Consider the following 16,234-nt stretch of genomic DNA (forward strand, 5'->3'; position numbering starts at 1 on the left):
CAAATTTATATATTGATATCTGATTAATAATTAATGTATTATTATTAATTAATTAATTAATTATATTAAGTTATTACAATTAAGAACGTGAATCAACTGGCATGAAATTATTAACTAGAGATCTTAGATTCAAATATAAAGTATGTAAGTATATTAAATACTTGAAGGAAAAATTTTATTACCTATAATAATTCTATCCGACTCGAACAAAATTACTTACAGTAAAAAATACATGTGGTTTAAATCAACAAAATTTATTAACATGTATCTATTAATTAAATAATTAACATGAACTTATTATATTAATGTTAATTGATTGCATTTAATTTTAAGAGAATGAATAAGGGGATGCATGACATTGATGTGGCAAAACCTTCTTTTATATAATATAATAGATAATTAAAAAAATGACAAAGGTCTATCCCGTGGAAGATAGCTATAGTCTAAATTCTAAACTAAAAAATTAATTAATTTATTAATAATTAACATGAATTTAATTATTACATTAATGTAAATTGATTGTATTTAATTTTAAGAGAATAAGGGGATGCGTGATATTAGCCCATGTGTAAAACTTTCTTTTATATAATATAATTAATAGATAATAGATAAATTAAAGAAAATGACAAAGGCTTATTATAGTGAACATAGCGTGCATATTAGTCACATAAACGGCAGCGCGTATATATATAATCTCTAGTGTATTTTGAAGGTTCTAAACTATAGTCAGCAATTAAAATCTTACCACAATGTCATAATTCTGTAAATATTCGTAACTGCATTAGCTTCATATATTATTTCTGGTAACTTTTTTATTTTAATTTTGATATGTCTGCAATGTAATCAGAACTGCGACTTCGATTTAATTAAACAAAACCTTGTTATTATGTATGAAGTTGATTACTCGTAAACTATTTACATTAGAGTTATACGAAATGAAAGAAAGGACTTGGGATATGGCTACAACAAACATGACGTAACTACATACAAAAAGACTAAATTTATTCAGCAAACAAGTACAGAGACTTGGTCCTGGATTGCTTATAATTCGTCTCTGTTTAATGGAATTCATTTTGCCTCATGGTGTAATGATCCTTTAATTTGCTTGGGTATGCAACATACCTATTGATGTAATAATCTTTTGATGGACTATACTTCGTGCCCAGTTTAATAATATTCGACTTCGAATTTTAAAAAAAGATATATAATTAACAAGTACGTTTTGCAAGCGAAACATTCTTAATTAAACCATAATGATTAAATGAACAACCAAGTCCTGAAAGCAGGATAAACATGTCAAACCAAATCAACATGTATTTCCAGGCACGAAAATAAAATGTGAAGACTAGCTAGACAGTAATTAAATGACTACTTACTATTGTGTCTTCACATTGACACACAAGCTAGGACAGTAATTAAAATTAAAAATCAAAGCATAGACAAATTGAACTGAAACATGATTCCCAAAAGACTAACAAGCACACACGTGCTTAATTTTTTCAAGGTAACAGGTTAGCCTAAAACCCAATTTGGAGTTGGAGATTAGCATCTGATTCAAATGGAGGCACTGTTGTTGTCTCATCCTCATTACCATTAAGCAAATCCATAAACTTCTTCTGCTTTTGATCATGGTTAGCACTCATATCCAACACTGGTGATGATTGGATCTGGGGGGGTTGTTGGTGTGGTGGTGTCTTCTCCATAACATTCAGCGTTTCCAACCTTCTACAAACATCCTTCAGGTTCTGTTCGATGATCGACGAAAGATCGTTCAAATCGTCTGCCGTCAAGTTGTTATCTGGCAGAACCCTCCCTTCATCAAGGCATTGATGCATGAACACGGTCATCTCCTTCTCCTTGTTTTCCTTCACGAGTTTCTTCAGCTGCTCCTTGTGCTTCGCGATCATATGCCCTAGGAAGCTCTCCTGGTTCGCCATCTTCTTGTTCTTCTCCCATTCAGACATGGTCCTGAATTTTCCCAGCACATGATGGACACCCAATTCGGATGGCCAAATCACTGGCTCGGGATCATAGGGGCTATATGCTATAGCACATGCTTCAATTCCACAAAGGGTGCTGAGTTCCTCCATCTTCTTCAGAATTCCCTTCTTCCTTTTCCTGTATGCTGCCCTCCTCGCAGCATCGTTGGTTATGAAGGCGATTTTCACCTTTGTTCTGGGCATGATGATGACCAGAAAAGAAAAAAAAAAAAGAGGGAAAAACAAAAAGAAAATTGAGAGAATTGAAGATTAATTTGTTTAATTGTTTGTGGTTTCTATTGCCACCAGCAATCTCTTTATATAGACCAATTTGGTATGAGTGGTTTTATTTTCCTGTAAGCCTTTTGTTGATGGTATTATCTTTTTGTGCAAGTGACAACTGGATTTTGCTCATTGAAATGCACATTAAATTAATGTCTTTCCTTAAATGAAGATACAGGAGAATCCGGAACTGTGGTAATATTTAAGTTGTAAAATTTACGTTATGCATGTATGAGTTAGTAGTAAATACTTGATTGAGTTGGTACAAGAATGGTAATATATTAAAAAAATCTTATTGTCATTAAATTTCATGCATAATTAATTAGATGGATTTTAACTCTTAATAAAATTTTAAAAAAGTTATCATTTTAAAGTGACAACTGGATTTGCACATTGAAATATCACTTAAAATGCCATTCCATATTGAAGGATATAGAGAATCCGACACTGTAAGATACAACTGGTTTTGCACATTGAGTTAGTACAAAATTGGTAGTATTTGTATATATAAAAAAAATTATATTCTCATAGTTGAATTTCATCCATAAGTATATAGATACTAATATTTAAAAGCATTTTTACTGTTGTCTTTATTGTGTGTAAGATGGTTATCCTTATCATATATCTACAGTAGTTATTAAATGATATTTTAATTGTTCGACTTTGTGAGGTTTTATATTGAAAGGATTAAATGAATAGACTAAATCCATGTGTTCTTTAAAAAAAAAAAAAAAGACAAAATCCATGTGAAATGTAATTTACATTATAAAAGGTTTAAATTAAGATTTTAATCCTTGTAATTGTGTAGTGAATTTTGATTTTAATCCCTCAACAAAACTGTATGTTTTAGTCCGAAATGTGGTGGATTAGTTAAATTACAGTATATCATATTTCAAACTACATATATGATACTTCCTTTGTTCTTTTTCTATAAGGTATGGTTGACTAATTTATGTTTAATAAAGAAATTGATTAATTTATGTATAAATGTATTGTTTTTCTAAATTTATCCTTAAATAATTAATACATCGAGATATAATAACAGTAGGAGAGTTTTAATTTTAAAACTAAATTCTTTCATTCTCCAATTCCCATAAGAGAGATAAAGAGACAATTCATAAAATTTATTATTGATGAACTAAATTTATTGAGGATATTTTGGTAAAAAATAAATAATATAAAAGACAATTAGAAAAATATCTTATAAAAAGAAATAAAGAAATTTCAAAATAATATCTCATAAAAAGGGATGGAGGGAGTAGTATTTATCAATTAGAGATACAATGCAATATAACATTTAATCTTGCACTTGCATAGCTTACACTCGAATACTTATTTGTCGTCTCTCAATTAGGAGTGTAAAAAAAAATCAAATTAGACCGAACCAAATTGTAACCGACCTGACCAGTTTTGTGTCCAAACCAGGTTAGAACAAAACCCTACCCTGTTTTGAAAACGGTTTGGGTTTGACCCTCTCTATTTCTCCAAAAGCAAACGGTGACCTGACCCTCTCTCGCTCTCTCTCGTGTGACCCTCTCGTGTGACCGTCATCCGTCAGCGTCAAGGTGTCTAACCACGAACCCTCATCCGTCAATGTCATGGTGTCGAAGACCCATTAACATTTCATTGTTTTTCTATTGTTCGAATACCCTTTTGAATTTTGATTTGCATTGATCGCATTTGGTTTCTTTTGCATCGAAGACCTTGAACTTCAGTTTGAATTGCTTTTGAGTTTTGCTTATCTAAAAGATTTATGTTTTTTGCTTGAGCAATAAATATTTTTTTGGTCTACTGGAATTTCATCATTGTTTCCAAGACCCTTTTGAACTTCAATTTGTTAGAAGCCATACTTATTAAAAGTGTGTAATTACATTATTTTACAACTGTAATTGTTCTTGAGAAAATTGAAGACTTTTAGGTAGTGAAATGTATGAGAATAGTCAGTGATTGTTAAACTGGTTTTGGCTGACTGATTTAAACTATTGACCTAGCTGTTTGGCACTAACCTGTTTTCGTAATTTAGTCAATGACATGTTGATTTACTGATTGCATTCTATGTTGAGTTTAAGGGAGAATGCCAGTTTAGATATTAAGCAAGAATTTTTCTGCCATATATCCTTATAGATACATTTTGTTCCTGTATGATCGAGGGAAAAGGAAGGTGTTTGATTTTGTTTCATTTGGGAACTATAATGCATAGTGCATACTATTTTGTGATTGTGATTTTTTTATGGAACTTGGTATGCAATATAGTTGAAGTGAAACGAGAACAAGATATAGTGGAGTATGGAATTATAAGCAAACATTCTCAAAACAATTTGAGAATGACCAATTAGGACTCAAAGCTTGCTTTTTTAGATTTTGTCCTACATTGTAAAGGGGTTGAGAGGAAACTAATTAATAAACACGAGGAAACTAAATTTGCTTGTTTAGGCTTTGCTTTATTCATGTTGAATTTGCTGGTCCAAATTCTGACCAGAATTTTCTTTTTTCGTGTTGAATTTGTATCAAACATCTTATGGGAGTTAGGCCATTCAAGGGGTTGGTAGTTTAATTAGTGTATTCAAAGCAACTTTGAGAAACAGAGTAGGAGTAGGTAGCTGCTTTCATTTTAGGAATTATGGGGAGCGGTATCGTAAAATTATATTCTATTTTGTTTAGGTGGTATGTTGTTTTGGGCACGTTTTTGGTGCAACGGTGGTATTTCTTGCTGGAAAATCTTCATTTCCTTAATACCTTGACACTTGATTATCTTATGAATACTACATTTCTTGCAAATTAAAGAATGCATGCTAACTTTGAATTTTGTTTTTTTGTTTCAGTAATCTGAGATATAATTTACAACAACCGATAATCGAATTTTTTGGAAACTAATTCTTGTTGATAAGGCTGGGATCTTTTATAGTGTTATGCTGAGTTTTAACTAAATCAAACTTTTTCTGTTTCTACTGATCACATACCGTAGTTTCTAGTTACCAGTTTATAATAAAACTGGTTCAGTTACCAGTTTCTGAATTGTACTATCTTATAAAGATGCAAGTCTCTTTTATATACGTTTTATTATAATTCTTTTTACAGCTTATATATCAAAATTATTTTCAAATGCAGAACAACTAGATGTATCAACATCACAAAAAATGAAACATGTTAAATAAAATAATAAATGTATCAACATCTCAAAAAATATGGCATAGAGTCCGGACAATTTTATATGTATTGACAGAATATAATGCATGAAATTTCAGATTTCAGCTGTCTAATAACAGTTAATTTGACCATTAATACCTAGATAATTTTGTAAGATAATAGCTTTTAAGTATCTTTTAACCAAAATAATATTTACTACAAAAATCTCTTAAGAAAATCAGGCTCCAAACGAACCTCACCCGTACCCTTCTTAGCTTTCAATGTAGCAACAACCTCTAAGCACTTTTCAATATCTAATATCTTTGCCCGAAAAACACCACATATAAAAAGTGTCACTATAATAGGTTGATTACATGTGTAAAGAAAAAATTATGAGCAGCTCAGAGAGTCAAAGAGATAATAACTTTAATGAATCGGTCTATGTTCAACATTTTTGAAAAAAATAGAATAAAAGGATAACCAATATATTTTTCTTGTTTTACTTAAAATTAAAAAATTAGTTGTATTGTTCAAGATCCATAAAATCTATATGGCATCCCACTTGGCACTCAGAGACGCGTGTTAACATTTCATGTCAGTTCTGTTGCAGGAAAGCGGATGTCTGACCCTTAGCAGCCGGGGCCCCCAACAAACAGGTTATCTCTAACCTAACTAATAGTCAAATGTGTTTGAATATTTTATTTATTGACATATATTAAATCATCTATAATGTCATATTATCTACAAGGTATGATTATCTTCTACCTTTATCTACAATTCAAGTGTTTATCTCTAAGTTTTCAGCTATTATCTATAAGTCAAGAATTATCTACAAGGCTATAACAACCCCTACAAACAAGAATCAGCACCCACACCCACGTTCAGCTACTATAAATCCAGGTTCCATCAAGCCCATTTACACAACTTGCTCTCACACTTAGCACACGGCATCAAGCCTGTGCCCCTCTCTCTTTTGCTCTTACGAGCCTCATTATAACATATACTTGCTTTATTTTCCTCACACATATTCTTACTTAAGCGTCAAAGTCCTTTGTTTTGCAAGTCTCCCCCTCCTGTCAAAGACACCTCTCCAAGCCGACATGTGAAGTTCGGGACCCCACTTAGTCACATCCACCTTGATGTGTCATGTTTCCAAATTTTGGTAAGATCATTAGTGTTGGACAAGTGACCTCAAAAATTTTAAGAAGGGGGTTGAATTAAGATTTCATTGACTATTCCTAATTGAAAATTTCCCTTTCTTAGATATTCCCTAGATTCAATTCTTTCTTTAATTGTAAGTTACTCGAATAAAAAATAAGGAGAAGTAAACTTAAAGAAATAGAAACACAACAGAAAGTAAAGGAGATTAAGGAAAAAGAGAATGCAAAACCGAATTTATACTGGTTCAGCCACAACCCGTGCCTACATCCAGTCCCCAAGCAACCCGCTTGAGATTTTCACTATCTTTGTAAAATCGTTTACAAGCAATGAACCACAAAGGACTTCCCTCCTTTGTGTTCAGTGATTACAACCAAGAAGTTATGTCCACTTCTTGCAATGAACCCTAAGGAACGTTGGTCCCTTGTGTCTAGTGATAAAAACCAAGAAGTTATACCCACTTCTTGCAATGAACCCAAAAGACATTGGTCTTTTGTGTCCAGTGATCAACCAAGAAGCAAATCTTGCTTCTTGCAATGAACCCAAGGAACGTTCGTCCCTTGTGTTCAGTGTTTGCAACCAAGAAGACCTTCTCTTGAAAACAGTCACCAAGAGTAGGTCTCTTGAAAAGCTTTTTGTAAGAATGGAGGAGAGGAAGAAAATATAATAGCACAAGTTTTTGCCCAATGAACTTTTTTTGACAAAGCAAGTGTTGAACAAAAACTCTTAAAAAGATGTTGAGAATGATTCAGTTCGTCTTTTGAAATTCGTGTCATAGTCACATATTTATAGTCATTTGATGGATCTTGAAGAACCATGTTAAAAGTTGTGACTCTTGGCAATTTCTTCAAAACTAGTCACTTTAAAAGTTGTGACTCTCTTCAAAACTAGTCACTTTAAAAGTTGTGACTCTTAGCAAATTCTTCAAAAACCAATCACTTTAAAAATTGTGACTCTTGGCAATTTATTTTTCAAAACTAGTCATTGGTAATCGATTACCATTATGGTGTAATCGATTACACAGTTTATTTTATCAAAGGTTGTGACTCTTCATGTTTAGATTTGAAAATCAACGTTTAGAAATACTGGTAATCGATTACAAATGTTGTGTAATCGATTACACAAGTTTGAAAATGTTTTATCACAAGTTGTGACTCTTGAGATTTGAAATTCAACGTTCAAAAACATTGATAATGGATTACATGCCCATGGTAATCGATTACTACTTTGTAAAACAGTTATAAAACTGTTTTGGACTTCTGGTAATCGATTACTGCCTCATGGTAATCGATTACCAGAGAGTAAAAACTCTGGTAAAAGATTTTTCTTTGAAAAATTCTTTTGGACAAATTGTGTTATTCAATTTTTTCTTTGAAAAATTATTTTTATACTTATCTTGATGCTTTTCTTGAGGCTCTTGTATATCTTGAGTCTTCTCTTGAATCTTCACTTGAATCTTCTTGATTCTTTAATCTTGTTTGAATGGATCTTTAATAATCTTTCCCATCATCAAAATAATCTTGGAAGCTTTACTTCTACAATTAGCATTTGCTAGTGAATCAATAATACGATTTTACATTATATTTCTACTTCAATTTATAAAGCCTACATAGTTAGGAATGACCAAAGTTCAAAATATATGACAAGACAACTTTGGATTGGAGTCTAAATCTATTAGCCTACATAGCATAAATGCAACTCAACTCAGATGTGAACCCAACTGTTTGTTCTGATTGCAACCTATATATGTTTTTGAAAACTATAATATAAAACCTCATGACACGAGTCCCAAGATAAATAATATTCACTCATGCTATTGATTCTAACTTGAATATAATAAGACTGTTTTTAGGTCTCTTGTATTTTTAGGATTCTAATTTGAAAACTGAACTCATAGACTCAGAGTTTAAAGAATAGTTAATTGATTTCTAGAAACAACCTATCTGTTTGTGATCGAGTGTAAGGTTATGTACAACTACCACCAAGTGGAAGTACTCCTCACAGCAGCCTCACACAGGTACCATATAGTGACACTAGATATCAATAAATTGAATTTTCAAATTTACAAAATGAAGAAAGGTGATAATCACAATTACCTAACAATTCTAAGCAACAATGCATGCAAGTTTATCACGGGTCCTTAAGAATATTACTTTTCTAATAGAAATAAAAACAAGTTTTGCAAGAAGTGCGAGGGTAGCAACGATTCTGACAATAAGCACTGAAGTTGGAAGAATGAGACAATCTTTGGCGTGGTGCTAGCGTAGCAATCCCAATGTTTTCTATTAGGTTGGAATCTGATCTGGTGTTGGATAGTGTCTTGACCTTAAGTTGCTAGTTAACTAGGATGTAGCATTTGGTTGTTGGAAAGGAAAAGGTTATTGGAAGTATTTGAGAGAAATGAAGGAGGAGAGAATATTAGAAAGAAGGCCAGTTTTTCGACTTGCGCAAGGTAGCAACTTCAAAAAAAAAATTCATCCACCGCATTGCGCATTTTTTTTATTTGCGTTTAAGTGCACAATCACAGTTAAATGCTTGATTTTTATTTGACGGGTTAACATAATTAAATTCAATATCAATATCGATATCCTCAATTCCTCATCTTTTTTATTATTGCGCAATTTATATATATATATATATATATATATATAAATTGTAATTGGTTCTTGCAGTGAAGGAAAAGCTTGAAAAAAAACACCATAGGCTCCCCGTTGGTAGAAATGGAAGGGATGATGAAGATATGATATTGTGATTTAGTAATTTCTTTTTTGTTTTGTTTGTGTTCAGGTTAAGAATATTGATCAGGTAGATTCATGCAAGATTACTTCAGTGAAGTTCTCCTGTGCAAAAGAAGTTGTGTCGCTTCATTCACGGAAAAGTGTAAGTGTCTAACATGTTTTGAATTGTTGAATTGAAGTGTGGTTGAGTTTTTATGTTTTTTTTTCTTTCATTTGGAAGATGGAAATAGTTGTGATACGGGATTTCGATAGAGAAAACTATGTTGAGTTTATGTATGGAAAAACTAGATTAGTATTAGGGAAGATGGTTAGAGCTCAATCAATAAAAAATTGGAAGATAATTTGTGTTAGTGTCTTGGTTCATTTATCCTTCCTGGCATAAGACACAACTTGATATGGTATAAGTTTGAGTTGAATAATTTGGATTTAAAAGAAAGTATGAACTTTCTAGATTGACAATTTGTGAACTTCTTTTGAAAGCAAGTGCATTATGTAATTTGAAATAATTTTTCAATTGCCACCTTAAGTTCATGGGAATTTTCTTTTGTTGGAGTGGGTTGTCTATTTCTCTTCTTAATTCATTATTTTTATTTTGTGATATGCATTAATGTAATGGCTACAAAATAAAGTTTCTTAGAATTTGGACTTAGGGTCTAAAAGTAATGATATTTGATTTCACCCAAGAAGCTAAACAACTTGTTCAAACTGATTATTAACATGATGAAATCTTCTGTTAATATTTAGTTAGTTTGTCATTTGCTCACTATTGAGCTATAGTGTTGCCACACTGATTTTTCCCTCCTGTCTTTATTTATTGAGTATATAACTATTGTATTGATCCAGACCTTACTAAACCTGAGTTTGTGATTTCAGTGTCATTTTGATGATTTTCTCCTGGTTTCTAAATTGACATATTATAGGTGACTGCTAATAGCTAGGAAAGTGGATTCTTTATTTTATTCCTAGTTGTATTTGCTCTTATTGCTGCTAGTTATGTGTTGGTTATGTTCTTGTTAAGGTAATGTTCCATACAAATGCATGGTGAACATTGATATGGTTTGGTCTTAATGGTAAATTGTGATATGGCTTGGTAAATTGTTAATTTTTATGCTTACAGGGGCTAGAAGATCCCATAAGGAGCAAGTATAAACTTATGCTAAGTTGTTCACTTATTATTACTTTTGTGATTCCTCCTGAGTTACCAATGGAATTATCAATAGTTGTTAATACTTCCCTGACTGCACTGGCACGGCATGACATTTTTTGCACAGAGCCTTTTCGAATACCATTTGTCAGAAAGGTACTTGGAGGCTTGTCACTATGTTTCTACTCTTGTACATCCTTTTATTTTGTTAGCTATATTAGATCATATGAAATTGGTTTTTATGTAACATATTGTACATACCTTGCCTTACAGGTTGATATATGTTGTTTTGACAAGACATGGACACTTACATCTAATGACATGGTATGTCCATATGAGTCATGATTAGGCATGACAACGGGGTGGGACCGGGACAGGTATTGTATTTCCCACCCCCACCCTCGACTTTGTGACCGATCCCCTACCCACGCTGGGATTAAAAAATATGTACCCATCGTCATCGCCATTGGGGGTTGGCTTCCCCCTTCCTGCCCCACCCCCGCTAGTATTAATTAATTTTTTTTTAAAAAAAGAGAAAAAATACTATAACTTATTGAAAAAAAATGGAAACAAAATGGGGCCAAAAGGCAGTTACGTAGCAAAAAAAAAAAAAAACAATAACAAAGCCAAATTCAAAATATGGGACCATTATCATAATTTTAAAAATTACTAAAACAAATCAATTAATTCAATTAAAATCATAAAATTTGGGTATTGCATGAGGAATTAAGGACATGCGTATTTATTTTCTCCCAAAATATAGTACCATCTAAATATATGTTGTCCGAACAATAAGTAGCATATGATTTTGTTTAGCAAAAAAAGAGATACTAATATTCTATGTTGATTGTCCTTCAACATGTTTCATTTTGTTTAGCATATGATTCTGTTCAACAACTTAAACATGTTTCATTCTTTCAAATTACATAATAAAAAAAGAAACAACTTAAATAGTTCAACAAATAGATCTTGATCATTCCTCCAAATTAGTGACACCAGCACCCATCATTTCACTTGCATAAAAGAAACAAAAATTAGAACAAAAACTTATATTATATAATAACAAAAATGAAATTTAGAACATTATTTACCTTCATCATCTGAAACCATTGCATTCATTACAGTAGCACATTCAACAACTTTATAGCTCATAGAACCTATAAAAATACATTTCAAGTATTAGTTTGTTGAATAAACACAAATATCAATTTAACAAAATATATGAATAAAACTTTACCAGTATTTTCAACACTTCACAACCAACTTCTAGCACACATTAGAGCCTCTAAAGTAGTCCATTGAAGTTGACTACGATGTGGGATTAATATTTGATCACCACTGCTAAATGCAGATTCTGAAGCTGCGGTAGATGTAACGACCTGCCTCGTCGCTACGATATCAACACTCTAATATGAGATAATTTCGATTTTTATAAAAAGAACTACCTTAATTTTGCTTATGAAAATAGAAGTAATTTTGTCACATCATACATTCATCCAACAACACGCCATTACTTAAGTGAATATACATAATTATATAGAAACAGTAACTCGGTACACGTCATACACATAAACGAAAATTAAATTTGTTCATGAATATAATTAAAATCCAAGTTTTACATCTTTAACTCAACAAAATAAAACTTAAAACCAACTACAGAGGAGTTGATTACAAAACACAATTCTCTCCCAAAATAATGTCAACGTCATCACGTCGGTTCGGCGACTCCTCACCATAATCTTACTCACTGCACCCTACCACCGACATTTTGCTCCAACGAACAATATTCACGATCATCACAGGTATCAACCACACGATACAAAATTGCAAGGGTGAGTTCATTAGAAAAAGAACCAATACCAAATCCAAATAACCACAATTAGCAAGCAACATAGGCAATCATTATGAGCTTACACAACATTCATTATTCAACACTCACATCCAACAATTATTCATCATCCACATTCAACCATTTCTCATCATCCATCCACGGATCCAATCAAAACTACACAGAATGATGCATGCACCTGACTCAACTCTCAGATGCAATGTGGTACGTACCAACAACCAAATCTCAGGAAATAGCCTAAGTGTGTCCACACGACACTCTCACTTAGGGAACCATGCAGAGTTCGTCAAGACCACCCGGTTGTGCACGTAACTGCCCCCCTCCCATAGGTGATCAGCCTGGGAGCCCAAAGGAGTTCCCTAAGGTGACAAGCCCCCTCAGTACAAAGTACACTCTGCCACAACTACTCTATTTCCTGTGTCGTATAAGCTATGAACATGGCCAAAAGTAAGTGCCAAAGACCATGGACCAATTAAAGCGCCTAAGCATCCCCTCAGAAATGCTTAGATTCTCTAACCACGCTTGTCACCCACGTCTGGGCCATCCGACAAGCTCAGTGCACTCTACCTCCCATGACATACACTACATACGACGTATGAATGTAACATCCTGGAAATTTCTACCCGGAATTTTTGGAAACGATGTATTTTGAATGATTATATATATATATATATAAGTATTATTCAGTGTATATGCATATATGTTCTTGGTAGAAGTAGGAATAGCGGGGGCAAGATACGCGGGTTTGACTAATTAAGGGAGAGAAATCCATAACTGGGAGGTTATGGGTTAATTCTTAATTAATTAGTTAAAAATCATCGTTTTGCGTGCGAATTAAAATTTAACGAAACCAACCTCTAAACCACGCTCGGGGTTTTATTCTGAGCGTTTTGATATATATATTGCTTGCTTTCGAAAACTGGCCCCGACGGACGCAGAGAAACGCGAGAAACTGGAATCAGAGAAACGGCACGCAAACCGAGGCAGGATTGTAGCGTTTCAAAGGTCAGATTTTTCTCACTTTTGGGACTGAGTATGGGTCACAGTCAAAAAGAGAAAGTGGGCCCTTTTTGCTCCACTCAAATGGAGACATGTGGCATTGCTTATATAAAATAATAGAAAAGAGAAAACCCTTTTATTAAAACCCAAAAAAAAAGCAACTCTCTCTCTCTTCACTCAGCCCAATTTCAGAACAGCTCTCTCTCTCCCTCTTCCTCACGTTGCTTTTTCCTTCTCCTCCATTCTCCATTGAAACCCCAACAAAGCTCCAACCTTTGGTGCTCATTTCTGCTCCAAATCGCGAAAGAAGGGCATTTTCGGGGTCGTGAAGTGCGTGGCTACGAGTGGGACTTCGAAATTTCAGGTTTGGGTGGACTTCTTTCTCTCTTAAATTTCGTGGGTATGGGGTTTTGGGAGATATGATGGGTGGTTTTGTTAGTTTTCTGCTGTGTGATGATTATTTGTGAAGGCATTTGCTGAAAACTTGTTGAAATTGCCATGTTTGGATGAGTTAGACATACCCATTCTGTTTTAGGGTTTTTGAGATAATGTTTGTGATGTTTATATGCTGAAATTGCTGATAGAAATCTGTTAGAGACAAAGGGTAGAACTAACCTAGGGTTAGAAAGTGAGAATGTGATGTTATGAGTGGAAAAAGAGTGAGACTTTGAGAGTTGGAAGGCTAAGTCTAAATTCTGTGGTAAATGGAGGTTAAAGTGAGTTAATACTAGCTTGAAATGTCATTTAGGACATGTGAGAAAGGTTAGGCTGAGCTAGAGAGAAAAACAAATGACCAAAGTGAACCAAGAGCCATTTCTAGGGCAAAATTGGGTGTTGAGGAGTCAAATTTTGATTCGGTGGAAATTTAGGTGTAAATCCAGTTTGAGCAAGTTTAGATTGATGTTATAGACTTGTGTGAGGTGAGAGTTTGCTCCAAATTTACCTCATTCTAAATTCCACCTTTCAAACCTAGAAAAGCCATTGAATTGAGGGGTTTTGGACACCCAGATTTTGTGTTGCTGTGGTTTGAAGCTTGGCTTTGGTTTAGAAATGTTTGATACATGATTTGGGACTTGTAGGATTTGATTTGGGCAAGATTGGATGAGAGGAAGGGTGATTTTCGAAATCTGCACTTATGCAGAATTTTTGCTGTGAAATTGTGCAGCAGAATTTTGCACAAATGCAGAAAAATGCTTGTGTGTGGTTGGCTGTGGAAAGTCTAGTGCAGAATGAGTTCTGGATGTTTGCTAGTAGATCCCAACGGTCAAAATGTAGGCTTATGCACTATAGACTTCCAGTAAAATTTTGGAGTCGATCTAACGGTTAACGAATTGGATCGAAGGAATTGTTACTGGGGTCTTTGAGTGGGAAAAGCTGTGATTTTTGGTTGGTGTTTTGGCAGAGTTTTCTGCCTTTGCTCTGTTTTGCTTGGCTGTGGTAGCTTGTGCTGTGTGAATGTTGTATTACTTTGATGTTGGGGAAGCTTGGGAGGATTGATGGGGACCCGGTGTTGAGAGAAACGAGGATATGGGCTACGTGGGAGTACGTGAGCTCAGTTGGAGGTGGGCAACAGGGGATGGTGGGTTTATGCGCGCATTGTGGATGTGGAAAACTTGTTGTGCACCATCGCCCGACCGCCACCTAGTACCACATGTGATGGGTACCCCATAATCCTACAAGCTTGAGATGAGGAAGTGTTGAAGGGTGAAACTTCCTGCTTTTATTGTTGACCACAGAGTGGTACCTGGAGATATGTCGCGGGGGTCAGGAGACCTTGGGGACGTCAGGTGGGGTGCTATTGCCCAAAACCAAGCTTGACCAATCCCGACCCAACCCGGGCATAGTCGGTCAGTGAGAACCTGTGATGTACCTAAGCAGGCGAGCTCCTGGCAGTCAACAGATAAAAGGAAAACAAGACCACAAAGCAAGGAGGCTTGTGGTGGCTGGCCAGCTGTGAATTTTGTGTAATATGTGAGATATGGCCTCTGGTAATCGATTACCAAGGGTGGGTAATCGATTACAAGGCTTAAAAATGAAGACAGGAGGCTAAGATGGTCTCTGGTAATCGATTACCAGGGGATGTAATCGATTACCAGGCTTGAAAACGAGGTCAGGAAGCTAAGGAAGCCTCTGGTAATCGATTACCAAGTGGTGTAATCGATTACCAAGCTTAAAAAGGGAACTGGGAGTTGATGGAAGCCTCTGGTAATCGATTACCAGCCTGTGTAATCGATTACACAGAGGAATGGGTCACTGGTAATCGATTACCAGGCATGTGTAATCGATTACACAGTGTATTATTGCATATTTCATGTCCTGAGGCTGTGTAATTCAAGTTTAGCCTCTGGTAATCGATTACCAAGGCTGTGTAATCGATTACCAGAGATGGAAAGCCTTAAAATACACCTTTTTATTGCATGTAGTGTTTATGAGACGCATCGTGTGCAGCATAGTTAGATTCTTGTGAAAGAGTCTACCCCTTTCTCTCTTTCTTGTAGATCGTGATGGCGGCGCAGCTTATCCGTGATCAAGTAGAGATGGAGTGCCTAGAGGGAGCTTGGGAGACCCTCGAAGGCAACACGAGGTGCCGATTTCGGGGCACCATTCGATTCACGGCTACTTCTTTGGTGCATCCAGATGAACCTGCACGGACGCTTCAGCGCACTGTGGAGTGGATACTACCCACGCCTACACCATATCGTCTAGTGGAGCCCGTTCAAGTGATCGAGGTAACGTCATCCGAGGAAGACCCTGAGGAGGACCTGGAGGAGCTACCTCCTGAGCCTGCTGTGGATGCCCTTGACTTTCTAGAGGGTGATGAGGATCCACTTCTTGAGGTGGATTCTCCCGAGGAAGTCATGTCGGCATCTGAGGCAGACTCTACGGAGGATAGCGGCCCGAGGGAGATGGCGATCAGCGGAGGCTCTTCATCCTAGTGGACAGCTTTTTGGATTAGTTT

The 16,234-nt window shown here is 34.9% G+C and overlaps 2 protein-coding genes across 2 annotated transcripts; one reads left to right on the forward strand and one right to left on the reverse strand.

Annotated features, from left to right (window-relative positions):
• Positions 1-1,256: 1,256 nt before the first annotated feature.
• Positions 1,257-2,264, reverse strand: LOC100816242 (agamous-like MADS-box protein AGL80). Its single transcript, XM_003537298.4, has one exon. It carries the CDS (start codon positions 2,181-2,183, stop codon positions 1,518-1,520), a length of 666 nt encoding a protein of 221 aa, XP_003537346.1. The 5' UTR covers positions 2,184-2,264; the 3' UTR covers positions 1,257-1,517.
• Positions 2,265-8,237: 5,973 nt separating this feature from the next.
• LOC102664256 (probable manganese-transporting ATPase PDR2) lies at positions 8,238-10,772 on the forward strand. The gene is made up of 6 exons (XM_006591667.1): positions 8,238-8,267; positions 9,333-9,425; positions 9,504-9,590; positions 10,275-10,301; positions 10,401-10,583; positions 10,701-10,772. Exons 1-6 carry the CDS (start codon positions 8,238-8,240, stop codon positions 10,770-10,772), a joined length of 492 nt encoding a protein of 163 aa, XP_006591730.1.
• Positions 10,773-16,234: the final 5,462 nt, after the last annotated feature.

This window comes from Glycine max, chromosome 11, assembly GCF_000004515.6.
Source record: "Glycine max cultivar Williams 82 chromosome 11, Glycine_max_v4.0, whole genome shotgun sequence".
Lineage (NCBI taxonomy): Eukaryota > Viridiplantae > Streptophyta > Magnoliopsida > Fabales > Fabaceae > Glycine > Glycine max.

Coding starts and splice junctions, on each gene's coding strand:
- LOC100816242 (XM_003537298.4), bottom strand. CDS start 2,183: ATGCCCAGAACAAAGGTGAAAATCGCCTTCATAACCAACGATGCTGCG.
- LOC102664256 (XM_006591667.1), top strand. CDS start 8,238: ATGCAACTCAACTCAGATGTGAACCCAACT. Junction 9,426..9,503: donor CGCTTCATTCACGGAAAAGT/GTAAGTGTCTAA, acceptor TTCATTTGGAAG/ATGGAAATAGTTGTGATACG. Junction 10,584..10,700: donor GAATACCATTTGTCAGAAAG/GTACTTGGAGGC, acceptor CTTGCCTTACAG/GTTGATATATGTTGTTTTGA.